Raw genomic sequence first — 25,662 nt, 5'->3', positions numbered from 1 at the left:
TGTTGGAGGAAGGAGTTCTCGGGCAGCAGTTTCAACAAAATCTACAAGACATTCAACTGTGGTGAACCATCACTTCTGAGACATGTCTACATGGTCAGCTCATTAGAATCATGGCTCCTGAGATTGGTCCGCAGGGAAAGGGCGTGCCCCTAGAGATTAAGTTGCGGGTCGCGCCTCCAGTAAATAGCTATAGGCACGCGGCACGCGCCTAAAAGCTGTAAGGTGGTGCCTAACCTACTTTAGGCACTTTCTCTTCTTTAGCTTCTATGTATTAAGAAAATTACGTCTAGGTATAATTCTGACTTACTAAGTTGTTCAAGTTAAATCTACGAGTTCGAAATTACTCATAGTAGAGTCACTGTAGGAGTGGGCAATCATTTGATTGTAGTAATACTATTACTATATAGTTATAGGCTGATTAAATAATAAGGCGGCTAAGCATTCACTAATTTTTATTAAAAGTTAAGATTAACTATCTATTAGCTCGTATACTTACGAGTAGTTATTAAAGTATTAACAGCCTTGACTAATACTATATTCTAACAATCTCTACTAGATTCTATTACTTATGTATTGTGTAATTTATTATGTTAGATAGTGAGCGGGAAGAGAGGAGCCGAGACTCGACAAGCACTGGTGGACCGTGGTGTTCCGTGCATTGTGTATACTAGGGGAAATGTTGCGCCCAGGTCGCCCATACACGTTGACTAGCGCCTATTGTCTGACTGGCCTGCTGAGCGTCTCTCGACATTTCGACGAGGCTATTGGTCCTTTTGAAGACGCAGTCGAAGGATATGGACGGGTTCTTGGCCTGGATATTCAAAGATATCCCGAACCAATATTCACGAAGAGCAAGTCGAAGCTCCTGTCCGCTATTGAGCTGCTGCCGGAGCCTAACAGAAGGTTGAACTGCTGCCACAATCAGGATTCAAATACGGACACGTGCACGTTTTACACCCTTCACGAATTTGCCAAAGTATGAGCGTTAGTGCTAGGAAAGACTTACACCAACGACGACCATGTTATCACAGTGAGAACAGCATCCTACATAGTAGTACATACGATAGACGACTTGGTTGATAACCTTTTGTAATTACTATCCACCAAATGATGCGCCACGGTCTCTATTGTAAGATGAGCGACTACCTCCCCTCTCTTCCTGAAGTAACAGACCAACACATCAAACCCATCCCATACTCGACCCGGGTTTTTGGTCCACAGCATCTCTGCATGCTGCATGAACCTCAAAGAGCAGGATACCCGTCCAACAGATAGCATCAGATAATTACAGTCATTCCAAGGCAGAAATATCCTTTGTGGAATGATTGACCCAGGCTTCTCTCCTCAAGCGCACACCCTCGATCTTGCTAAAATGCACATATTCAAAAATGACTTTGCATGGATAACTCTGATGCAGCACATGCCTAGAAGTGAGGAGTGTTGAGCGCCATAACGCAGAGCAAGCCAGAGATCAGGCCTGCGGAGGGCAGGGTGAGTACCCATCCGCAAAAGATAAAAAGTAGCTGCCTCCAGTTCACTGCGCCAAAATCGTAGTTCATCAGAGCGACACCCATCGTAGCGCCGACCAGACATTGCGTCGTGCTGACCGGAAGACCGAGACGGGAGGCCAATAGAACAGTGATGGCAGCACCAAGTTCGACGGAAAATCCACGGGTGGGTGACATCTGGGTGATCTTGTTGCCAAGAGCACGGATGATATGGTAGCCATAGAACCAGAATCCTGCACCGAGAAGAAAGCCTGCGACCACCAACATCCAGACAGGAGTAGGGGAGCGAGTGTTGACCTCACCACTCTGATATGTGGCGTAGGTTGCTGCCCAGGGGCCCACAGCGTTCGCCACATCATTAGAACCGTGGGCAATAGACATCATAATGGCGGAGGCAACCTGGCAATAAGTCCAAAGATGCTCAACTCTAACATCGTACTTGCTAGCGCGTGCATGGATCTCGCGGAGTTTGGCGGAGTCGTGGGAGACACAATCACGAGTAACGCCTTGGAGTAAGGCGAACTTTAGATAGCCTAGAAGGCGCTGCGGGTGCAGTACTGAGAGATGTGCATTCGGCTGTAAGAACCGCTCTTCTGGGGTTAATGCGCGCTTACGGAGAACAGGTCTCGACTCATTCGCTGGTGTAATATCACCCTTTTCGAGCACAGACGTATCAGTTGTGGAAGGCTCTTGTGGTATATCTCCGTTATCACCTTGCTTGAGTTGGATATCTCGTTTCTCTGCCGCGATCGAATCAGTTGAAGATGTGCCGTAAGAGTCTTCGTAATAGTCGATGACAAATTTCTCGCTGTGTTTTGCCGGGAAGTATAGGGGCGGTCCCTGTCTGCGGAGGAGTGGTCCTAGTGGGATGTGATAGAACTTCACTGTGTTGTCCTCGCGTATAAGGCGTCGTTCAAAGTAAGGTACAAAGAAGATATAGCTAACGAGCAGCATTCCAGCCCAGACACCGAGAATGATACCGACTGCTTTGCCTGCTCCAAATTCTTCGAGGGATGGAGCGGTGGGCGCTTCAACGACAATGAAGAGGGCAAGGATTGAGCACGTAGTGGCGATGTAAAATGGAATCAAGCGCATGGCCCACTTAAATGAGTCCTTCCTCTCCAGAACAGTGTACTTGACGATCCCGAAAATTAGCGCGGCGAATGCGGCAGCGATGGCAGGTGCGATACCCCACGAGGCTGCAACCTGCGATACAGATCCAGACGTCCATTCCCATTTGATCGAAGCTTGCGAGGCAAATCCAGAACCTATCAACGCGCCGACCACTGTTTGCGTGGTAGAAACTGGAAATCCGAGGTAGGTTGCCAACATGAGCCAAGTAGCACTTCCAACTTCACTGCAGCCCATGATAAGCATTAAAGTACCGGGGTTTTCAGCATTCGTGAATCGACTAATACCGATGATATTGTTCTTGATGGTGCCGGTTACACGTGAACCCAGGGCGACGGCGCCGACAAATTCGGTGATTACGGAAAGGAAGCCGACTTGGGGCATCGTGAGAGTTCTTGCTGCAACCGAGGTGGCGTACGAATTGGCGACATCGTTGGCTCCATTACCAAACGAACTAAAAATGAAAGCAATAGTCGTTATGGCAAGAATCCAGTCGTATCGAGCAGTGATGGCTGGAGCCCTGCGGACAACGGCCGCCGCTACACCTGGAGCCGCCCTGAGCCCCGGGGAGAGAATCGATGGCATGTCTAAGTCCTAAAACGGATCGACGTCGTGAAGCTTAGAAAGAAGTTTGAGTCTTAAGCACTTTGACTGTCGTGAGGTTAGGTGATTTGCAGACCATATTATATGTTTTGGTGGTCGCGTCCCCCGAGATTTGTGCTCTTGTCTCAATGGCCCAAATGTGCAGCAAGGCCGGCAAAAATCGCCTAGTAGCGTGGAGATCGATCCTTTGCGACAAAAAGTAAGATCCATTTTACGAACAAAAGCAACGCGACACCTCGCCGGCCGTGCCGCTCGACAACGCGTGCTAGAATGATTGCACCAGAAGCATTGAGAAAGGTCCATGACCACCCATCTGCCAAGTGCCAAGTCCACTCCGCCATTGCCAAGACACAGCTGGAAGGAAGGTCATCAACGATACGCATTCATCCGTTGATGCTTGGCTGTCCTACAAGCCAATCAGAGGGTAATATCATGCACGTGGTTCTCGACCTTATGCTCGATCGAATGGCAAATTCGTACTTGGCATAAGGCACTACAGCCTTGGCGAGTAGATTATAGATGTAACGTTCCGCTGGTGGAAAATTTGCTTTATGTGGAACTGGCTGATCGCTGCTGTTCTCACAATCGAGTGGTGATCATCATACACGTGTTCACCTTGGCCAAGATGTGAGGCAAGGGTTTGCAGCCCTGGACTCTATCTCCAACCTTTGCTTCTTCCGCCCGGTGGGGCTCACCTCCGAACCGATATAACAGAAGGCACACAGTTAGAAATATTTTCCTCGCTGGGAGCCAGTTGCCTCCCAGCAGAGCACTTAGCTTAGCTTCAAAAGAGGTTTGGTTCAAATAGCACGCACAGGGACATAATGTGTAGAATCGGACTTCATAAAAAAGGGAGGCTTCGCCCATACTCCATGCCATCTTGGAAAGTGTTATGAACTAAAGTTTAGGGGCGTACAGCGCAACTAACGACGTAATGGTATACCAGTCTTGTCTTTCGGAGCCTTGAAGCCTGGACATACAAGAAGTTAATTCCAGTCCAGGGTCTCATGAAGAGCTCGGCACGTATCAAGTATCAATAATATTCGACGTATCCCACGGCACACCAGCGCTCCAGAGAACCAGATCCATGAGCCGAAAGCCACCGACCATTCGTCCACTACCGCGAATTCCACAAACAGGTAGGCTACTTGTGTTGCTATCCACGTCTTCGCCTCGCTGCTTCAGTGCGAAACTTGCGAAAATCACATAGAAGGGATCAGGACTTTACTCACAACGAATGTCACATAAGGCAGCGGAGAAGCGCCGTAGAGACCGACTTACAATGGCGTTGCTGACGCTTGAAACGCTTTTCCCAGCTCCCAGTCTGCCTCAGCGAAGCCACGATCATTGAGGCTGCTGTCCAGTACATCCAGGGTTTACAGAAGGAAAACAATTCTCTAAGGGCAAAGCCTTTCTGGGAAAGAGTCATACCAGCAACGCAAGGTAACGATCGGAGTAATAATTTGTGAAACTCAGACGAGTTTGCGAGTGTCGCAGAGGGCTCGCAGAATGACGCGATGGCCCCAATCTCTTCGGTACTGGGCCCAGGGTATCTCGGAGCTAAGAATGGAAATCCGGGATACCATGTCCTAGCAGCGGCCGGTTCATCATGGGCATATAGGTAGTTGAAGTCCATTTGGGGTACTAACCATCGGCAATGCGAACTTCTAGTTACAATTGCCTTCTGCGATGGCTCGCGCTCACTCACCCCATTCGTGATAAGTGTCTGATGAAAACCGTCGTAATTCCAGGAATAAAGTGTGACTCCCTTTTGAAGGTATCGGACAAGAGTCGAATAGACAAACTCGGGAAGTAGAGATGTTCGTCCACAGATGGCGCAGTGCACTGCAAAATGCCGCTTACAAAGTATTCAGCTCCACGATCAAATGATAATGAATACAGTATCGTCTGCCCCAGATGTTGCCTTGACTGATCACTTCTCGCCAACTTGGCAGGGATGTTGTCAATGCTTCCATAATTACGGAGGATACTACTGCGGTTTTACTCCTGGGAATGACAATGTCGCTATCGATAGTATAGTGTAATTTCACATGGCATCGGGACAGCTGATGCCAAGAGGATCGGTTTTAGACCTCGCTTTTCCTATGCCTGACCCTTCTAAGCCTGCCAATCGGAAAGAATCACTAGGTTATGGTGCAAAGCTTATTCCAAGTTCTCTTTTCCACGCAAGGTCTAGATCGACGTGCGATATGGTAAAATCGAATTAGGTGAAGGCGTCTTTCAAGAAGTTCTAATAAGGAACTTGGCTTTAAATTCTCGGCTAATTTTCATGACCTTCCTATAATAACTAATAGTGGCGCTGTATGAACACTAGCATAGCTTACCGAAGCTAGTAGTTATTGTACAATATCATTCTCTCGCTAAATTACCGCACACCTTTAAGGTTAATCTTAACCAAAAGCAGTAAATCTTAGCTAAAAAGCTACTAGACTACACAGTCCTTTTAAGATGGTGACGCTGATTCTATATGTTACCATATAGGAGAGGCCTATAGCACATTGCCCGTGCCTACTACTATTAGGTGTAGTTTAATAGCATTCCTTCACCGAACCTGGTGTTGTGCATGTCTTGTCCCTAGGACATCTTCTCTTAAGAAAGCAGCCAGTCAAGACGGGGTTTGTACAGATAGAGTCGCCAGCTATTTTTCCGCATAGCACCTAATGCATACCATGCAGCGGTGTGGGCAAATATCCAGGCATCCTAGCTTGAGTCCACTATTAATTCCTGGTCCCACCGCCTTGATACTATCCCTCGAGGAGACTCACTCTTTTTCGAAGGTCTCATCATACCTGGCTAGTCGGTTCTTCCAAGATGGTCGAGCCTCAGGAACCTGTAACATGATTCGTTGAAATGGCGCATGGCAATGGAGCATCGCGAGATTCTTCTAGTTGAAGATCCTGTTCGCAGACACCCTCGTAAGGACCTTGATCATGGTGTTCGGCTTCTGACTATGGCCAGTGTCTCCTTTTGATGCCCTGTTTATTCCACATCACTTTGCAGGATCCCCATAGCATCATTGATCAGTAGGCCCAGAGTCAGTCGGCTGTTTTGAATGAAGACCTCAACGCGCAGAACCAAGACAAGAAAGGTGTACCTCCGTTACAGCAAGATCGCATTGGGGAAGTTGGGTTTTGGGTTTTGTTAGAGTGTGTTGGGGGGGGGGGGGGGGTTGAACGAGGAGAGACCCACAAGGCAACTCGTATTCTGGCATTAGTAAATGATACAGCTTTCAACAACAATGACACCAGACACCAGCCTTCAAAACCCCAACAGCCGGACGGACACAATGTTCAGCAACAACAAACGCTCGGATGCTTGTCCATGCGATTGATATCTCCCCATCTGGGTCTGCAATTTTAGCGTACGTTGGCAACGTGAACACTCTTTGGGGATTTGCATAAATTCCAGGAACGAGTAGTGAGGCCGAGGGCGGTAGTCGCAGACAGATTCTACCGAGAACGATGGAGTTGCTCTTCACCTTGAATGTTTAGGTAATGCTTCCCCAAGAGGAACCAATATCGTAGTCATATCGTAGCCTACGAGATCGGCCACTGGCTCAATATTTGTCACATACGGAGTAATAAAATAACGGCGGCATGTTCAGCCGCCGACTTCGGAAGCGATAACCCAGTGTAGGGAGTGTACAACTTAAGAGTTTCGATGATCTAACAGCGGCGGACGCTATAGGCATGTTTTCTGACGTGGATAAGCAAGAAAAGCACCCTCGCACCCATGTTAGAATGTTGAGAGGTCAGAAAATAGTGAATCTTGCCATTGCGCAGTGGGTCCTTTAAGTTCTCACGTCTGACCCCGTTACTGACATGTGTTTATGAAAAGATGGCCGTCTGCAGATGGGTTCCATTGGTGAGGACCGGACCCCCCTCACCACGGCATAGGATTGATCGATCGGCGTCCCCATGCGACAATAGTCTAGAGTACTGAGGTTACATGTCGCCTCATACTATCAATCTCCTCCGCGAGCCGCTATCGATCATAAGCCCGGACGATATCGTCAAGGTATTGCGGATCTGCGTGCAAAAGCCAACGTCAGCATTGTAACTTGCCTGTGGCATAAGACACATCTGATTTGTACTTGCCAGTCTTCTCCTCCACAATAAATTTCTGCGTCTTGGATATCTGACTAGTCAATTCACTCGTAACCTCATGCAAATGCAGCCTGACAATCTCGTTGCGTTTTGCCGCGCCCTTGATTGCATTGATTGCAACGTGATACCTACTCGTCTCATTCAAAAGCATCATATTGAATGGTGTCGTTGTAGAACCTTCTTCCTTATAGCTCGCGATAGTCACACGATGCATATTGGGTCTACCGAACAGCAGTCCCTTCAGCTCGTTCGCATACCCGTGGTAGTTGAAGTGGATGGGGACTTGGGAGGTGAAAATTGCGTCAAAAGATTCATCCGTCAAAGCGTGTGGGTGGCTGCTAGACGCTCCCAGGATCATCAGGTCCGAAACGTTGACAACGCGCACACGGAGGTCGGGTGTCATTTTCCGGAGCAAATCCGCGGCGGCGATGACTTCGAAGGTCAGCTCCGCGCCGATGCCGACGAGAACAACATCCGGATCGAGTCCCTCGTCTGTTGATACGAATTTCCAAACGGACGCGCCCGAGCGGCAGTGATTCTCGGCTTCCTCGGCAGAGAGAAACACGGCCGAAGGCTGTTTGGACCCAACCATTAGGTTGACATAGTTTTTTGATTGCAAACAATGCGCCATTGTTGAGAGGAAGGTGTTGGCGTCAGGAGGCAGGTAAACCCTCGCAGCGTCTGGTTTGAGGTTCAGTACTGCTCCGATAAAGCTTGGGTTTTGATGGGAGAACCCATTATGCTCTTGCCTAGTCCAGGTTGATGTTTCGAGGTAGTTGACACTTGCAATATTCTTGCGCCAACTCATCTCGCGCGCCATCTTGCCGAACTTCGCATATTGAACCATCATTGTGTGTATGATTCCCAGGAAGGATTCATAACTGGGGAATAGGGCTGTGCGACCGGTGAGGGTATAGCCTTGCATCCAGCCTTGACATTGGTGCTCAGAGAGTGTCTCGATGAGTCGTCCGCCACGCGCGTTACTAAATTGATCCCATTGAAAATTTCGGTTTGTGGAGTTGAGCACAGAGTTGAGTTTGTTAGACTCAAATTCATCCGGGGAGAATATGCGGAAGGTATTGGGGTTCTCTTTCACCACCTGCTCGAGAAGCTTGCCCACAGTCTTCATACTGCTTTCTAAGGTGCCCTTTTTGACGGCAAATTTGCCCCAGTCTATCGGCCTCAGACCTTTGTAGACATCGTAACAGTGCTTTTTCTGACCAAGGCGCCGTTCAGGATTTTTAGGAATGATTGATTTGATTTCATCGATAATGTCTCCATCGTCTTTGAAGAGCTCCCTGGGTTTGTAAGACTCAAGCCATGCTTGAAGAATTTTGAGCTCTTCAAGATCGGTCTTGGCTGCCATTAACGGCACTTGATGGGCCCTGTAGGAGCCTTCAACAACCTGACCGTGGACCTTCTTCGGCCCAGACCAGCCTTTCGGAGTTCGCAAGATCAAAACTGGCCAACGCGGTTTCATGATGGGATTTCCAGATCTTGCAGCCGTTTGAATATTCTTTATCTCTGAAAGAGCCCATTCCATTGAATTTGAGAGATCGGCGTCGATATCGTCGAGGTCGTCTACCACTCTTGGTTGGTAGCCATAGCCGGTGAACAGGGCAGCCATTTCCTTGTCGTCCATACATCCATAAATTGTTCTCTCGCTGATTTTGAAACCATTTACATGAACAATTGGTAACACTGCACCTGATTCTGCTGGATCTATGTATTTGTACCCATGCCAAGCGGCAGATGTTGGCCCAGTTTCGCACTCACCATCCCCAACGATACACGTCACGATCAGATCGGGTTGGTCCATGACAGCACCAAAACTGACCGCTAGGGCATAACCAAGTTCACCACCTTCATGAATAGACCCAGGGGTTTCAGCATTGATGTGGCTGGGAAATCCTCCAGTTGTGCTGAAGCTGGATACCAGATTGTGGAGGCCCCTGGCGTCTCGCGAGTAATGAGGGTAGAATTTAGCAAGGGAGCCTTCCAGCCAGAGATTGGCCAGGATCGATGGTGCTCCATGTCCAGGACCAACAACATAAATCATATCCAAGTCGTACTTCTCGATGAGGAGGTTGAGATGTGAATAGACCAGCGTTAGCCCAGGACATGTTCCCCAGTGGCCTAGCAACCTGGGCTTGATGTCGTCAAATCTTAGACCTCGTTGGAGAAGGACATTGTCTTGCAGAAATATCATGGCCGCAGCAATGTAATTAGCTACCCGCCTATATTTGAGCATTGCCTCATTGGTGCTATCGTCCAGATCGCCCTTTTCAAGTTTAACCAGCAAATCATAGACATGTTCAGGGACATTAGACGGCGCGGGCTCAGGATTAGGGTGACAGATTGCTTCGCCTGGCATAATACAAGGAGATATAAAGCGGTTCCAATCGACTATGATTCTGCGCGATGACAAAGGACGCAAGAAACAAGTTATATTGGGTATCTGGGTAGCTTGCACAGTCAATAAGGCAGGAAGGATACCTAAGGAAAACAGCAAAAAGTGAAAAGTGCAAAGCAATAGTTAACATTGCCACACCATTACCTCATCCAAACTTCGGGATGACAGTCCTGATGCAATGACACTGAAGCCCTGTGCTATTAGTTTGTCCAGTGTCCTTTCAAATCAAGGCTCAACAAGCAAATACGTCAGAGGGAACAGGGGTGGTGGGACACAGTAGTTGACAGCACGTGTACCGGTTGTGTGATGTCAGTCCTTCTTGAATACAAAGCCGCAACATCCCTCCAATGCCCTATCTACCCTGAGGATTGATATTTATTCCACAGCTTTAGACCATGGCCATTATCATTCTTTTCGATCAATGCGGGGCAGCTCGTCCCTGAAACCGCCACTCTCCTTCGGCGTCTTGCTAGCGCGGAAATTTCGGGGTGTTGATCGCATCTGGGAGGCCACTCTCGAGTCATTTTCATACGGTTTCGATAATAAGGAATATCTATACTCCCTTCCTTTATCCTTCCTATAATATAAACTTTAGTACACTGCTTTTCTAACGATCGGTCTAGTATTTGGGTTCGTCTAACTTGCATGAAGCCGAAATCCAATTAGAATTATCCTTGAAAATTTAATTATAGATACCTAGGTCGTCTTATCTAGATATATTAGACGAGATTCAATCAATCATATAGAGATTTATATAGTAGTGGTTTATGTGAATCGGATGAATCGGATCTAAATCGCGCCCTCACGGCTAATGAAAAGTTCGTCGCTATTCTTCGACTGCTGTCAGGCTTCGTTTCACTCCAGTCTATCACTTCTTGAGCCATTATGCTCTTTTGACCTAATCTACAGGTAACATATACCTTCAGACTTGTTTCACGCGTTTCCTGTCATGACTAATATCACCGCTCGAGGCTGGCTTATTCTTCGCCCGCCGAGCCGCAATTGTATAGAAAATGCTACCGTCGTAGATCCGGCGAATATCCTCTTTTCTCATCAGTCCATCCTCTGGCCACAGCATAATATAGGTAGCCAACCCTAAGAGATGTCAGTAACGCCGGACTCTGCCGTATTTATGTCGTACAATAAAACGTACATTCGAAGAAAGCGCCTCCCCAGCCTATGGGATCCGCTATCAGTCTCTGACCCTTCAGGAGCTTCAAGACATTCCAGATACTGAGACCATCTTCTCCATCAGCGTATTTAGAGAATATATCTTCAAACCTCTGAGGGACAAATCTTCCTTCTGTATCGTAGCTACCGCTATCGCTACCATGTTTTGCTTTATGGATATTGACAACGTAGATGCGAAAAAAGGGGTCTGGAATCCAGGCGGGCAATGTTGGGTACGAAAAGTTCGCGTGGATAATGAAGACTGCTAATAGAGATAGGAGGATCCCAAAACCAAGTTTATGGAACCCTACAAATGTGTCACGAGGCCATATGATTCCATCTCGATCCACGTCGAAGAAGTCGCAGTGTTGTTGCAAAACCTGAGTCGGTAAATTAGGTTTGAACGCCTAGATAGAGGGGTGTTAATATCCGCTTACAGTTTGATGCTGATGACGGGCAGCCCATTCGTCATCCACTGTACCGCTTGGTTCTTCTAGAGAGGGAGCGATATTGGCGCGAGGCGTCCCTTAAGAGAGGTGTAAGCATCCATCCCGAGGAAGCTGGGGCAGTATACAAACCAGGAGAGAGCAACGTCCCGTCATCCTTTTGCTGCATAAAAGGCTGTCTCTCAATGGTGACGGGCACCGAAGTTATCGATGTCACCACCCCTCTTTTATTGTCATTGAAGGCGCCGCATCCTTCTGTTCCATTTGTCTCATTAACGAACCTTTGAGAAAGAGCCTTTGATCCCATAGTTTTGTTAAATCTGGTATTGGAAACTCTCAAGTTTTTTTGGTTTTTTTTGGTGAGGATGTTGAACAGCATTTTTTGAAACCCACAGGTTACATCACTTTGACATCATTCTGTCGTACAAGTCCCAGAAACCTGAATTGCGTGACATCAACTTTCAGCAGAGAGATCTTTTGTACTTTCCCTCTGGCGACTAACAAACAAGCATGAAGAATAACAAGCACGCAAGATATAGAGAGGCGAGAGGCGAGAGGCTTCCTTCAGTGGAAGTCTTGTCCATCCAAAAAGACGAGGGCCAAAAAGACTAGGGCAGTTGAGATGCTTGGCGAGCACCCGGGATACAATTTCGCAGAGCTGTACTCATAACCATGTCTGAGAAAGTGTTGGCAAGTCAAATAGAAACCGCCAGCCAAAATCCACGGCTTTCCACTTCGAGCAGTGATACTGGAGTATATTTGAGCAAGGACGTAACGTATAAGTAGCTCTGCTAAATCCGAGCCTTGGGTGCGCCGTCGAGGTCTCCGATGCAAAGAGAACAACATCTCTTTTACAGCGCTCAGACCGGCAAACATAACGACACAATTGAGGACGGCATGTCTATCCAAGGATTTTCCGTCTCATTTGCCATTCTCTAGCTCCGTGAGCGCGATGTCATTCCTCATGAAGTGAAAGTCCAGGTGAAGGGCTGGTCGTACAGTGACGGAGCTCGCCAGCTGAGGAGTGAAGTTGTCCCCTGACGAAGATACGGATATAGATCAGAAGACCAGTCTATTTTCGACATGCACGACAAACTGAAGTCACACTATGAAGTAGCTACCGTATCAAGAACTTTGTATGGGATTTTGGCAGCGTTTTTACTGGTTGTCCATCTATGGTTGCAGAAAAGTACAACACTGCGAATGTGTGGACTGCGGATGTGTGCAACCCAATCAGTGCAGCTGAGCATGGTGTGAACAGCGCTAGCTTGTCAATTAGGGTATCCTTCGCCATTGGGGCGTGGTGGTGTCGGATAGGGCATGGTCAGTGTACGATGAGAGCCCTCTAAGATGCTTTTATGACTTATGGGTATTGTTTCGGGCTGCAGCTGAGGCTTATCTTGGTAGCTTGTGAGTTAGGTACTTGGTGTCCTGCTGTAGCTCTTGGCTTACCGCAAGACCTCGATATTCGTGCTTATTTCCTGGCCGGTCGACTTCAAGCCTTATACCTGCACAACGGCCAACTTGCTCCGCACAGGGACGTTGTGTTTTCTTTGGCCTGGACTAGGAAAGCCTTCAACTTGGACACCCTTCCCAAACAACAAACAATGTGTGCTACCGCCAAAGTGAAACATGCCCAGCTGGTCACCCTTCTTCAAATGCTGGCCCTGTCTGACTGTCGTATCGCATGTTGAGACTTCTGCCATACCGATCCCGAGAAAGCACATCAGTCCAATAGCCGGGTTGTCTGCCTCAATGAAGATAATAGATCGTGTTGCAACTGCAGTCAAATACCCCTGGGAAATTGTCTCGCCTTCCATCGATGCGCCTTTGTTTTCCGTGAAGTCTTCGAACATGGGCTCAGAAAAGTACGTCCCCTGTACAGTGTAGGATTTAACCACCTTACCGCTCACTGGTGAGTGCCAGCGGTGATAGCTAAGCGCGGAGAGAAAGGCTTGGTAGACAGTACCACCAACAAACTGCTCCGCCAGTTCATCTTGAGCAAGCATATCGTAAAGGGAGTAAGGCTGTCCTTTTAGCCAGAACTTGTCGCGGAATCTGACGTCACTCGCTACCTTGAACGGAAGGGACTCACAGCAGTTGGCAATAATATTGTCATCTTCTGGACTAGCGACGGGCCGGATACCTTCGCGAAAGGTGCGGGTGAAGAATTCGTCCCATGACTTGAATCCAAAGCGCGGCTTGGATGGATCACAATCAAACATGTCTTCGAACCTGTGAGATGATTCACCAGCATTTCCAACAGAAGTAAGGCTTTTCACACCATCTTCTCCAAACCAGCCGTAGTCCGCGTTATCCAACACGTAGGCTGATTCTTCGGATGTGAGGAATTGGCCCCAGACGTCGAGGACTTTCTTGAGCATCTGGTTCACGTCGGGGTCGAGGAAGACTGCAAAGCCGGATGTTGTGCCCATCGGCCAATCGAAGATGGCGTTGATAGGTAAGCCAACTAGGCCAACACGATGGGACTTGTCGTTCCAACTCGGAGCTGTAGTTAGAATATAATTGAGGACTTTCAGCATATGATCGTGGTCCCTGATTTGGTGGTGGCCGGTTGGATCATTGATATATGGCTTCTTTTTGGGAATCTGACTGAACATCTCAGAAAAAAGCAAGAAAATACGTGTGTTGTTTTCAATCATATGCTTGAACTCCTTCAAAACAGGAACCAACTCCCGCGGTTCGTTGTAAACGTGGTCAATAATGCCGTCGAGCCATTCCTTGTGAACGCGATGGTCTTTGGGCATCCACTGCCCCACTCTATATGGTCTCAGTCAGATACCTTTTGGAGATGAGTAGACTCACCTATGCACTCGATATTCTTCTGGCACGTTCATAGGGCTGGCGTCTGCAAGCATCATGATTATCACAGGTAAATGGGTTTACCGTCGTGAATCGGACTCAGCAGGATGTACTGAAATACAGCATGTTTAAAAGTCGAGATTTAAAGAATAAAGTTCTGTGAAGACGTCACAAGCAAGAGATGTGGTTTCCACGTCACAGCCATTTTCCGGCGAGCCCGGGTATACGCTTCTCTTTATCTAGGCCTGACTTGCCAGCAGCTCGCCTCCAGAAATACCTAGCTTGCCCATGTTAGCCGTTCATCGTCGTAAGAAACCTAAGCCGTACTCATCCTATGATTCAAGCCTCATTCTTCAGTTCCTCATCTCTGTCAGTTGATCTGTTCAATTGTCTACAGCCTTTTTGGACTTGAGCCGTGACATAGACGTATGTGAAAGGGAAGTGCCTGGTTGAACATGCTGTACTCCTCCGAAGCAACTACCATGAACTTATCAGAGACCAGAGAGTCCAACGACTCTCCTGGGGCAGTAGGCTAGTATAGGGGTTCGCCTAAAAGCTGCGAGGGTGTGCCTAAACTATGAGTACTTGGGGAGCTTCCATTTATTATAAACATAACTATAGCTGAAGTATCTAGTGGCGTCCTTTAGGCGCGCCCAGAGCCTACTGCTCGTCGCGACGGGTGCCTTCCCCGCATCATTCTGTCAAAGGTGCAGGCACGACTCGCCTGAAGATTCGGGGCGCTCTTGGTCTTGCTCCTTAAGGGTTGCTTAGGTCAGCACTCACCATTTCCGGCCGAGGCTGAAGGGACCTGGGAAGAGGCTGGCGAGGCCAGGGAAAACAAACAAGTGAACAATTGCACCTCCAACTTCAGCTTCAGCTACAGTCACGGTTTGACGACAATCTCCCTTCGCTTCACCTCAACATACAGGCAAACAAAGAACACATGTCTCCACTTCCTTGCTGAGCTTGCATTGATGCCATTCCTACCCAACGCCAAACCCTCGCCATCCACCAAATCCCGCTCTCGCGCCGACTCGCAACCCAAGCAGCCCTCCTCGTCACCACCCCCTCCCTCAATCAAGATGTCCTCGTCAGAGAAATCCTCACGGAGCGGCAAGAACGCGCTGAAGCGTCTCACACACGAGATCCAAGACCTTCAGACCTCACCGCCAGACAGCGTGCTACACTTGGGCCCAGCCAGCGACGAAGACCTTTTCCAATGGGAGGCAGTGCTGCGAGGACCACGCGACTCTGCATCGCCCTACCACGGCGGCCTGTGGCTTCTCTCCATCTCTGTGCCACCCAACTATCCCCTTGCCCCGCCGAAAGTCTCATTCATCACGCCGATATGCCACCCCAATGTGCACTTCTCGACAGGCGAGATCTGCTTGACGCTGCTGTCTGGCGAGCACTGGACTGCCGCTTATAACCTCAGCACTACCGTTAGCGCTATCCAGCAGCTGTTGACCTCTCCTGGCTTGGACAGTCCGCTGAACGTCGACATTGCGAATCTGTATAGAGAGGGAGATGCGATCGGTGCAGAAGGTCTCGTGAGGTTCTGGACTGCTGAGAAAAGGTGGGCTGGCGAGGGAAAGGCTGGATGGATCAGTGAGCGGCGCCCTGGTACAGGTGGTAAGCTAGGAGAGCAGTATTGAGGGTATTACCCAAGGAAATAAAGGGGAATCTTAAAGAGTGGATGGGAGGAAGGCCAAGCAAGCAGGCAGAGGCCTTGTTGCTTCTACTTGTGTGTTGGTATGAGGCTGATACGCGTTATAATGCACAGCGGGCCGGTGTTTCGCGTTGAACTACAGTATTTATCATGAGGAACGATCCGACCAGAAATTCATCTTCTGCGATATCTGAAACATTCTTGTTGGAAGCACGTCTGTTTACAATCCGGTTCTTGGCATTGTGGTTGTCAACGTACATGTTAAGAGAAACACTTTTGAAGTCATCGTGATCTGATACTCCAGGGCACCTTCTGTCTGTCACAGGAGCGGAATCTTCTCAACGAAGCATTTACGATCCCAATCGTGCCCATAGACGACCAAACCCACCGGAGTATCAAGGTCCAGAAGTTTCAATTTCGAGACATCTTCGGCCACGGCAGGCTGAGCGAAAGAGACTGTGCGACCGCGTGCCCACTCATCTGCCAGCTGTGCAATGATTCGTTTCGCCAGGTGCGTGGGATAGTGGGAGTGTTCGTAGCCTCGGCCACGGGCCTCTATGCGAGGCCAGATAACATCCAGGACATAGTGGAAGATAGATTCGGACTGAAACGAGTAGACCAGCTGGAGCAATACTTCCACAACGCTGAGAGTGTACACGTCGGAAGTGTTGGAGATGGTGTGATCTATCCCTTCCACGATTTGACAAAAGTTGTGCGCCAAATTTGCAGTGGTATCGGACGGTGGCTGACGTGGCTGACGTGGCTGCTGGGCCTCTTTGATCTCTTGGATCATGATTACGCAGAGAAGGTAATACAAAGCGTTCATAGCATCTCGATGGCTTAAGTTCCTGGCATTCTCAAAGTCAAAGGCCTGCGGTGGCGTGTCCTCACCAGGGGCGTTGAAGAAGAGCGAGTTGGCCGGCAGATGCAGCGATGCTATCCTCGACTTCCATACTTTCAACCTCTCGGTCTGAGTTTCCAAAAGCCCATGCAGATGAGAACCCTTGACGAATCCCGCCTGGGATTCATCATGCTCGCCCGGCTCGCCAGATCTCCCGGTCAGTTTATTCAGCAAAGCGTGAGCGAGACCGCCTAGCTCACTTGATCCCTCGGAGATATTGAAGACACCGGCGGTGCAGCGAAAGACCACGATCCGCGAGCGAATCTCAATTGTTCGAATCAAGATGTCATAGACGAGATCATCTGTGCTGATCCCTATTCTGCAGCTCAGGTATAAATCGCCGGTGATATTTGGAAGGTCTAAATTGGGTCCAAATATGCTCGGCCCTTCGCCTTCCAGTGGCATTGAGGGTGGCTTTGCGGGTCGATGGGAGGTGCATAGGCGGTGCCACAGTTGCACTGCTTCCTGGCCTCCTTGCCACTGCTGAATTCTAGTCGCATTCTGCGAGACAAATCCAACCGTTTCCCATACCGCTTTCCGAAATTCAAGGTGATTTGTTGACGCGTGGTGATAGTATGCTAGGAGGATTCTCGCTACAAGCAGCGATGGGCCTTCATGCTGAGTATCGTATGACTCCGCGAGTTGGCAATGCTCAGAGGCGAGTCGATAATATCTTTGCGCAAGGTTATGGTGCGCCCGATTCACCACCGGGCTGTAGACCGATCTTCTTCTGTCCTTCGAAAGGTAGCGATGCTGCACACGGCTATCTAGCATTGAAAGATTTGACGCCGATAGACAAAGCACTGCAAATCGCAAACATGAATTGTTGCTAACGCCGTTGGCAAAATTCAGAAAAGGGGCTGGAAGGATGTCGCGCATATGTCTCTCAAAGTGCTGGAAATACACGAGATCCAGATCATCAATGGTGGGGACAGCTTTAGGCAGCCTGGAAGTGGCCGAGTCCAGCGCCTTGAGAGTACGAGCACGAGTACGAAGTTGAGTGCGGGTTGGAATGTCAACTCGTGGCGGGCTCGACGGGGCAGAGAGCTCTGAACCCCTGGTCAGACAAGGCTGCGTAGAGTTCTTGCTTGCGACTCTTCTGGCTTGACACCCGTTGACGTTACGAAAAGTAAAGTCGACTCCGTACACGCATTCAAGTGACAGACGGGTACATGCGTGACAGATTGGCTTCGTCTCATCGCACTATTAAAGTCAGAAGTTGTAAGGAACCCGGCCCAGAAGCCCATCTAGGTAGGATACTAACTCTCTTACTGCGTCTGCGACACGGCTTGCAGCCCGAGTGGCTACGACGTATTTGCCGCGTCATGGGGTGCTGCTGAAGGAATAATCACCGAGCACTCAAGGGACTAAGCATCGCAAGGGATTATCTTGTCGAAATAGTCATCATCTGGAGGACATTAAGGAACGCCGATGCTCGGAACTGGTGGTTGAACTTTTGGAAACCAAGTTTGAGGGATGTGTCGATGGGATTACATCGGATTCAGTCAAATTATACGCTCGTATCGAGTTTGTCTGACGAAACTGTTTGACAAGGCTGAGCACGGGTATAGTGTAACCGTTCTGGTAGAGCCATGGATAATGTATGAAATGACATGGTTCAAGGCTGGTTATGGGGTTTTCTAAAAACCTTATTGATGGAGGATGCAGCAATCAATGTCACCTTTTTGCAAGGAGATACTGCTCACTGAACCAGAAGCTATTCTGGACGGGCCCGCCTCTGGAGATCGTTCATACATCTTTCATTAGGTCCACTATCTGACCCTCATTTCTCCGTACACTTCAGTCAGTCCTTGGTGTTGCAGGCTTTTGAAGAAGGTACCGGTTCACCATCGTCTCGTTCAAGCAGTGTAATGACTCGACCAACCGTGGTCCGACTCAGCAGCTTGCGAATTCATGGAACTGGCGTCCTACTTATAAGGGAAAAATCGTCGAGTGCGGGCATCATTGCCGGTATCTAGTCCTCCTTGTGGCTGCGAGCCTTTCCTACCAAATCGTTTCATTAATTGAGATTGAGAATTCTGTGAACCTGGCCCTGGACCTAAGGGTTGTGACTGCGATTGCTCAGACTGTGGTGGCTGCTGAGGCTGTTGTTGAAGGGGTGTTGCTCCAGTGGTCGGTCGTGTAGGTCCAAACCCCGAGCCTGGTCCTGGTCCTCCAGAATTCCCTTGCGTAGATTGAGCGTCTGCAGAATTCTGTCTAGCACCGGTGCTCGCATAAAGAGCAAAGTTTGGCCAAGCTTGATGGAAGAGGGAATTGACCATCGATCGAAGAGGGTTATAAGGCCTCTCCCTGAAGACGGAGGGAACCAGAGGACGGCCCCTTAATTCGAAAGGGGTTCGTTGCGACTGAAAAGCGCGTATGTATTGGTTTTCGGCGACATAGGCCGTGTCGACCTGGCCAACCACGGTGTTGGGATTGGTTCTAGCAAGCATCAGATACGACACTAGAAGGATACCCGGCTCTGCTTCCAGTACTGGACGACACACTGAAAGGAATCCGGCAGGAAAATTACGCCTCGTGTCGACGACCAAGGTTCTCTGACTGTCCTGGTTAAGGATAGTCCCGAGCTGGCTTATATCGTGGTTTTGGATGAGGGGATCGACTCCAAGACGACTTATCAAATACGTCACGAATTCATTGTTGTAAGGTAGGTCGAAGAGATGGATTTCGGGCAATGAATGTAGGGAGCCTAAATACTACGTTAGCGAGAACAAGGCGCTGAACACTGCATGTAGGAGACACACCGAAAATTGATATCAAGTCGCTAAACAGGAAGACCTGGCAAAGGAAAGCGGCAGGGGTAAGCGATCTGTCTTCTGTCGGCAGTAGGCCAGGTCCAATGAAGATAGCATGCCAGATCCGAAGCCCATTTTGGTGTCGTACGTTGATTACGGTTGTTAATTGTTCAATTAGCTGCTGTCGGACGGGTGATGTTGTCCACATGTTTCTAAGTTCTTGCCATACAGTATTGGCTGCCTCTTGACTCAGAAGCCAGGTATGAGCTTGACCGCTAGTGGCCATCGTTTATACGCAGAATGTGAACAGAGTTGAACGAGCTCTGAATTCGAGAAGAGGGCTTGTATCAAGATAATGCCAGATTGAAGCCAGTCAACTGAAGAGGAAATGCAAGCTGAGTTACATGGAGTAAGTTATAGAGGAAGTCTAAGGGTGGAGCCTAAGATATCTGGAGGAGAGAATATATACATGGCCATCTATTGCTTCTACAAAGGACAGTCAACCATTAAAGAAAGTTTACAGATAATCGATTGTCCAAGCGTCGTATCCTTGTATAGGAAGAGGCTGTAGAATACTATGCTGTGACGGGCGATGTAGTTTATACTAAGAGGTTGGGGTCTAAGACATAGTAGCTCGCCCGTTTATAGATGCACGACGCTCGCTTAACATTTCGCCCTCGAGCGTTAGCAATCTGGGCCGAATTACGGAAGCGGAGGCAGGCACGTGGACTACTGATCTTTGGACAAGAGGGTGATAAAATTCTGCGGTTGGAAGCTATCTGCTTTAGCAGTCGTACATTTCTAAATATATCCGTTCGCCCTTCCTGCAGCAGCATGTCTTTCCAACAAAAGCACCCGTTGATATCCCGTCCATGATGTTGAGTCTGAGGCTAGCGCGGCATTCTCGGCGGTAGTAGCAGCCTGGCAGAATGCTTTCGAGCTCCATTCTTATGCGTCAACAATAATTTCCTTCCGCCTATGGCGACTCAAGGTCTCAAACCTATCAGATAGATCAAATGCATTCGTCTGCCTCCTTCCCTCATAGAGAAATAGTTGGGAGCGAAAGAACTATACCTCACAACGGCATGTGCGCTAGCTTCTCGTACGGATGCAACAGTGTGTCCTGCTGGATAGTATGTACAACATTGTTGCCCTTCCATATGCTCTCCTCCCCGCACACCCTGTCAAAAGATGCCCTCGTCGATCGTCAAAATGATAAATGGTTGTTTTTGTGAGAATTAGAGCTGCAACAGCCACAGATCGTCCAGCCTATCATTTGACGCTGATAGACCCCCTTGGATCAGAATATTCGATTCATCGAGAACATCGGCCGCAAACCAACCTCTCGGCGATGGCTTGTCGGGACCTTGAACGAGAACCTCCCGCCACGCTTGGGACGAAATGTCAAAAAGCCAAATGTCTCCGAGCATCTTTCCGGCACCTTGATGGCCTAAGTTACTGGGGTCGCTTTCTCCCAACATAGTCAAGAGACACTTCCTTCCACGGACGGTCAATGGAAGCAAACAGCTCACACTGCGAGGTGCAGGCCCTTCTCGACCGTTGGCAGGAAAGGCAATCGAGCTCCAAGAATTGGCAGTAGGATCGAAAACGTCAAGTTTGCCCCCCTGCTCCTTTGTCCCATCAAATCCATTCATCCGCCACAATTTGCCGTTTGTAAATGCAATTGATGCTCCGCCCCTGGCTGGTGCAGGGGCTGAAGGAAGCTCCTGCCACTCTCGATGCGTGACAGTAAACACCCATAAGTCGGCCAATCTACCTTTCTCGGGGCAACCTGAGTGAAGATAAATTTTATCATCTCCGTCATTTGCAAGAGCATGATAGCTGCGGCCAGTCGGAAATGGTGACTGAGAATTCTTGGGCACTATGGTATGCCAGGCTTGATCTTTGGGATCAAAGCTCCACCATGATCCATTCTCTTCAATTGGTGCCATAGCTATCCCGCCACGGCCCGAGAAAACATAAAGTCGCCCATTGAAAGCCGTTGACGCCGAGCCCACCCTAGGTTGTGGTGAGGACGTTGGACTTATGCGAGAGACAGATCCTCCCTGGTCAATTTGATCTATCCAAATCTTCAGTACTGCCTGCAGACCTTGCAAACCCACTCGGAGTTCAAATTGAGATAAATTTACCTTGACTCAGCGTAAATTGGTACACGTCTGAATCGACCGGCTCACGCGGACGCAGTTCTCCCCCATAGATGTAGGCTGTCTTTCCAATTACACACAGCGTCTGAGACGACCGCCGAAGTGAGGAGCTCGCGGCAAGTTTGGTCCAGGTTGTGCTCGCCATTGTGGCGATGGCCGCGACTGAAGGCTAATTACAGAAGTGGTCGAGACTGTAAAAGGCGCTTTGTCGAGGCTTGACTCTCGATGCAACAATATATAGTCATCAGTCCTATGCCAGATTATGGGGCATTTCAGGTAGATTTGGCGTGTTGGCCAACCGGGGAGATCCAGGTAATTTGTCCGCGGCTTCATGACGTTGTAAACCTGCCGTGTATCGTCGGCGTATAATATAGCCCAATCGAGCATAGTTCACACCAATCAACTGGTGTAGCCTTTAAGCTTCTTGGGCTTGCTTTTGCCCCTTGATGGATTTTGAGTCCATTCAGTTCATGCTAGGAACTTGCTCAGGGAGAAGTTTGTCATGCTAGAAGCTAGAGGTTCAAGACCCGCTCTGTGACTTCTAGAGATCACATGTTATTCAAGGTGGCCCTTGCTTTTCGAAGCCTCAATTTAGCGATGAGCAAACGAGGCTTAGCGGCGCCAACAAAGCCGATTCAACAATACCTGGCAATTCCTCGCTTGGGGCCTCTCAACAACGGTCCGTTCGAGAATGCCCTGACAGAACATTTACCAGCCCATCTTCTCGGCCATTTACAGAACCTAGAAAGAGGAAACCGGTGTGATCGGGATATGCAGACAGCCACAGCATCACCACCATGGGGTGGCATTTGCATTTCCAGACGCCGAAGTTTTACGTATTTGGGTCCCTGCAGGAATCGTCCTCCCTGCCGAATGGATGAAATCGACTGAGGCAGGACCTGATATGCTTCTCCCCGCATCTACCATGCATCCAGCTGCCTGGCAAAGTGCTGGACTACATGTATGAACATGTGTTGTGACCTGGAAACAGCCAGTAGCCACAAGCCACGTCCAAAGGCATGCATGACGCGGGGCTCTCAGCCTTAATCTGCGAAAGGGCAATGATCAAGCTTAGCACACCGAGATTACACTCCATCGAGATCACCGGTCAAGATGAGGTTCGACGCAGTATATATTCCAGGATGGCCGAGAAGGTTTGGAGCCGCATCACTTCCTACGACATCCACAAGGTCCACAAAGTCTTCCAACTTGACAATGGCAGTCGAAACGACCGACTATTACGATAAATCTGATCAGCTACCGTTGCAAGTCATGCAGCTCCAGTCCAAGGACCACGAAGAAATCCTCAACGTCATAGATCAGCTGAGGTCGGAAGGCATTGGCAGATATATCAATTTACCGCAACTGATCGTATGCGGGGACCAGTCTTCTGGCAAGAGCTCTGTGCTGGAGGCTATTTCAGGACTAGGGTTCCCAATCAAAGACAACCTTTGCACGCGGTTTGCTACCGAACTCATTCTAAGAAGGTCCCCAAACTTGAGCGTCATCGCGTCAATCCATCCAGACGAAGATCGGCCAGTTGCAGAGAAAGCGCGCATCCGACAATTCAAATCGTCAACGGTTGATCTCAGGCAATTTGCAGCTATCGTCAATGAAGCTGAAAAACATATTGGCGTAGGTCAAGACGGTCATGCTTTTTCAAAGGACATTCTTCGAGTGGAGGTCTCAGGTCCCACACAGCCTCACCTCACCTTGGTCGATCTCCCAGGTCTCTACCATGCCCATGACGAATTCCAAAGTGCTGAAGGAGTTGATTTTGTGGAGTCTTTAGTGCTGTCCTATATACAGAATGAACGAAGTGTTATTCTGGCAGTCATCTCCGCTAAGAGCGATATAGCACTGCAAAAAGTCACCGCCTTCACCCGTAAGGTCGATCCAAAAGGCAATCGAACGATGGGCATCATTACCAAGCCAGATACCCTCCCTGAAGACTCTGACATGGAAAGATCTTTCCTCCAGCTGGCCATGAATAAGCGTGTACCTTTCCGGCTCGGTTGGCATGCGCTTAGAAATCGAGACCACAAAGAACGTCACTTCTCACTCGACCAGCGACGTGAGAAAGAGCTCGAGTATTTCGCAAGCGGTATATGGGCGTCGTTGCGACGTTCTTCAGTCGGCATTGATTCACTGACACCGAGATTAAGTACTGTTTTGAGAGATCATATCCTTTCTGAACTTCCAGGACTTATTGCCGAAACCCAACAGTCCATACGCGAAACTGCCACCAACCTAGAAAGACTAGGAGAATCTCGGCAAACAATAGCCGACCAACGGCGTTATCTCCTACATAGTAGTGAGAAATTCACTACTCTAATGGCTGATTCTATTAACGGGTTCTACATTGACTCTTTTTTTGGCGATGCGATGGAGGTTGAGGGTTATCAGAGAAGGCTTCGAGCCATATTCCAAAATCGTCTCTCCGATTTCAGTGAAACATTGGAAAGGCAGGGGATGCAAAGAACAATTGTAGAGGACGAAGAAGAAGACAAACCACCTAACATTAGCAGCTCCTGGATTCTCCGCTCCTCATTTGTTAGCGAGGTTATTGAGCGTATGCGACGAAGTCGTGGGCGGGAACTTCCTGGTACCTTCAACCCCCTGATCGTCGGCGATCTGTTCTACCTACAATCCCGGCCGTGGGAGTCCATTACGAGAGTGTGTATTGATCAGTTGCTTGGAGATGTGCAGCGAGCTATCTTGCCAATGTTACGGTACGTCCTGGATGAAGTTACCCTCACTGGGCTTCGAGACCACGTCCTTAACCCAGCTCTCGATGAAATTGAGAAAGCTATGAGACGAAAGTCCGAGGAACTTCTTAAACCTCAGCAAGCAGGACACCCCATTACGTATAATCACTACTTCACTGATAACGTACAAAAAGCTCGAGCGGACCACCTTCGTAAATCCATGACAGAAAGACTGAAGAAATTCTTTGATAGTCAAAACCCTTATGAAGAATCTGCGCATCGGCAATGGTGGTTTCGAATGGACCATTTAATTGATGCTTTAACAGTGAAAAGTAACGCCGATATGGAACACTTTGCCGCTTCCGAAGCCGTGGACTGTATGCAAGCATACTACAAGGTATGGGTTTAGACTTGGCCTTGCTTTTGGGTACCAATACTGACGTGCTCAACCCGCTAAACTGGACAGGTCGCGAGAAAAAAATTCGTAGATGATTTCAGTATCCTCGCTGTCGAGAAATGTCTTCTGGAGCCTTTAGCAGTCATATTCTCGCCACACGTTGCAGACAGACTGGCAGATGACGTTATCGGACTGATTGCATCAGAAGATACAAGCACGAAAAATGAGCGTGGACACCTTCAGGAGAAACTGACCAGGATGCAGGACTGTATGAATAAGCTTCGTCGACTGGACCGATACAACCTATCTGGTAAGATTTGGGTGTACCTGAAATGGAACAAAGTCTGGAGCTGATGAAATGCGATAGCTTCGAGAATCATTAGCGGAGTTCTGGATCACGATTCTGCCGATTTGGCTTCTGGTGGCCACGACCACGACAACGTCGAAGTGGAGAATCAAGGAGAAGAGCCTGATGATCTAATAGTGGGTGCGGAAACGGATTGTAATCGGAGCGAGAAGGCCGAGGAAATACCATTTGACTCGACCTCCATAGGTCCGCGGCCGAGTTTGGTAAGGGACTTGATATCATCTTTCAAAGGCGAGGTTGAAGAGCCGCCTTCGTCAGCCTCCCGGACGAGGAAAAAGAAAGCCCAACAGCAGAAATCATTGTGGGAAGATGTCTAAAAGCGCTTGTCGACAGAACAAGTCCTATTTATAATATAATCCTCTCCACCCGAGGTCAAACTTTTTCAGCACTTCCTTCAGCAACCGCATCAACCTCAAAGCCTACCTTTCTCTGTAGATCCAGCGTTGGTAGGCACAGCCTTGCGCCAGTCAGACATGCC

The 25,662-nt window shown here is 48.9% G+C and overlaps 8 protein-coding genes across 8 annotated transcripts; 2 read left to right on the top strand and 6 right to left on the bottom strand.

Annotated features, from left to right (window-relative positions):
* Positions 1–1,424: 1,424 nt before the first annotated feature.
* Positions 1,425–3,224, bottom strand: A1O9_08808 (PiT family inorganic phosphate transporter; the record flags this gene model as incomplete). Its single annotated transcript, XM_013402290.1, has 1 exon — positions 1,425–3,224. The coding sequence occupies one exon, from the start codon at positions 3,222–3,224 to the stop codon at positions 1,425–1,427; it is 1,800 nt and encodes a 599-aa protein (XP_013257744.1).
* A 4,086-nt stretch (positions 3,225–7,310) lies between these two features.
* On the bottom strand, positions 7,311–9,743 carry A1O9_08807 (uncharacterized protein; the record flags this gene model as incomplete). Its single annotated transcript, XM_013402289.1, has 1 exon — positions 7,311–9,743. The coding sequence occupies one exon, from the start codon at positions 9,741–9,743 to the stop codon at positions 7,311–7,313; it is 2,433 nt and encodes an 810-aa protein (XP_013257743.1).
* A 976-nt stretch (positions 9,744–10,719) lies between these two features.
* On the bottom strand, positions 10,720–11,633 carry A1O9_08806 (uncharacterized protein; the record flags this gene model as incomplete). The annotated part of the gene is made up of 4 exons (XM_013402288.1): positions 10,720–10,877; positions 10,936–11,332; positions 11,390–11,478; positions 11,531–11,633. Coding segments are annotated over 4 exons (747 nt in total), but the record flags the coding sequence as incomplete, so codon positions are not given.
* Positions 11,634–12,900: 1,267 nt separating this feature from the next.
* Positions 12,901–14,277, bottom strand: A1O9_08805 (phosphatidylserine decarboxylase; the record flags this gene model as incomplete). The annotated part of the gene is made up of 2 exons (XM_013402287.1): positions 12,901–14,179; positions 14,225–14,277. The coding sequence occupies 2 exons, from the start codon at positions 14,275–14,277 to the stop codon at positions 12,901–12,903; spliced, it is 1,332 nt and encodes a 443-aa protein (XP_013257741.1).
* A 1,026-nt stretch (positions 14,278–15,303) lies between these two features.
* On the top strand, positions 15,304–15,876 carry A1O9_08804 (peroxin-4; the record flags this gene model as incomplete). Its single annotated transcript, XM_013402286.1, has 1 exon — positions 15,304–15,876. One exon carries the CDS (start codon positions 15,304–15,306, stop codon positions 15,874–15,876), a length of 573 nt encoding a protein of 190 aa, XP_013257740.1.
* A 333-nt stretch (positions 15,877–16,209) lies between these two features.
* On the bottom strand, positions 16,210–17,565 carry A1O9_08803 (uncharacterized protein; the record flags this gene model as incomplete). The annotated part of the gene is made up of 1 exon (XM_013402285.1): positions 16,210–17,565. One exon carries the CDS (start codon positions 17,563–17,565, stop codon positions 16,210–16,212), a length of 1,356 nt encoding a protein of 451 aa, XP_013257739.1.
* A 3,220-nt stretch (positions 17,566–20,785) lies between these two features.
* Positions 20,786–21,857, bottom strand: A1O9_08802 (uncharacterized protein; the record flags this gene model as incomplete). The annotated part of the gene is made up of 2 exons (XM_013402284.1): positions 20,786–21,627; positions 21,698–21,857. The coding sequence occupies 2 exons, from the start codon at positions 21,855–21,857 to the stop codon at positions 20,786–20,788; spliced, it is 1,002 nt and encodes a 333-aa protein (XP_013257738.1).
* A 1,070-nt stretch (positions 21,858–22,927) lies between these two features.
* A1O9_08801 (uncharacterized protein) lies at positions 22,928–25,501 on the top strand (the record flags this gene model as incomplete). Its single annotated transcript, XM_013402283.1, has 3 exons — positions 22,928–24,817; positions 24,887–25,127; positions 25,185–25,501. The coding sequence occupies 3 exons, from the start codon at positions 22,928–22,930 to the stop codon at positions 25,499–25,501; spliced, it is 2,448 nt and encodes an 815-aa protein (XP_013257737.1).
* Between the last annotated feature and the right edge of the window lie 161 nt (positions 25,502–25,662).

The sequence above is a fragment of the Exophiala aquamarina genome (assembly GCF_000709125.1).
Source record: "Exophiala aquamarina CBS 119918 chromosome Unknown aczIA-supercont1.8, whole genome shotgun sequence".
Taxonomy (NCBI): domain Eukaryota; kingdom Fungi; phylum Ascomycota; class Eurotiomycetes; order Chaetothyriales; family Herpotrichiellaceae; genus Exophiala; species Exophiala aquamarina.
The sequence above is the reverse complement of the archived record's forward strand: the minus strand, read 5'-3'. Positions and strand labels throughout refer to the sequence as shown.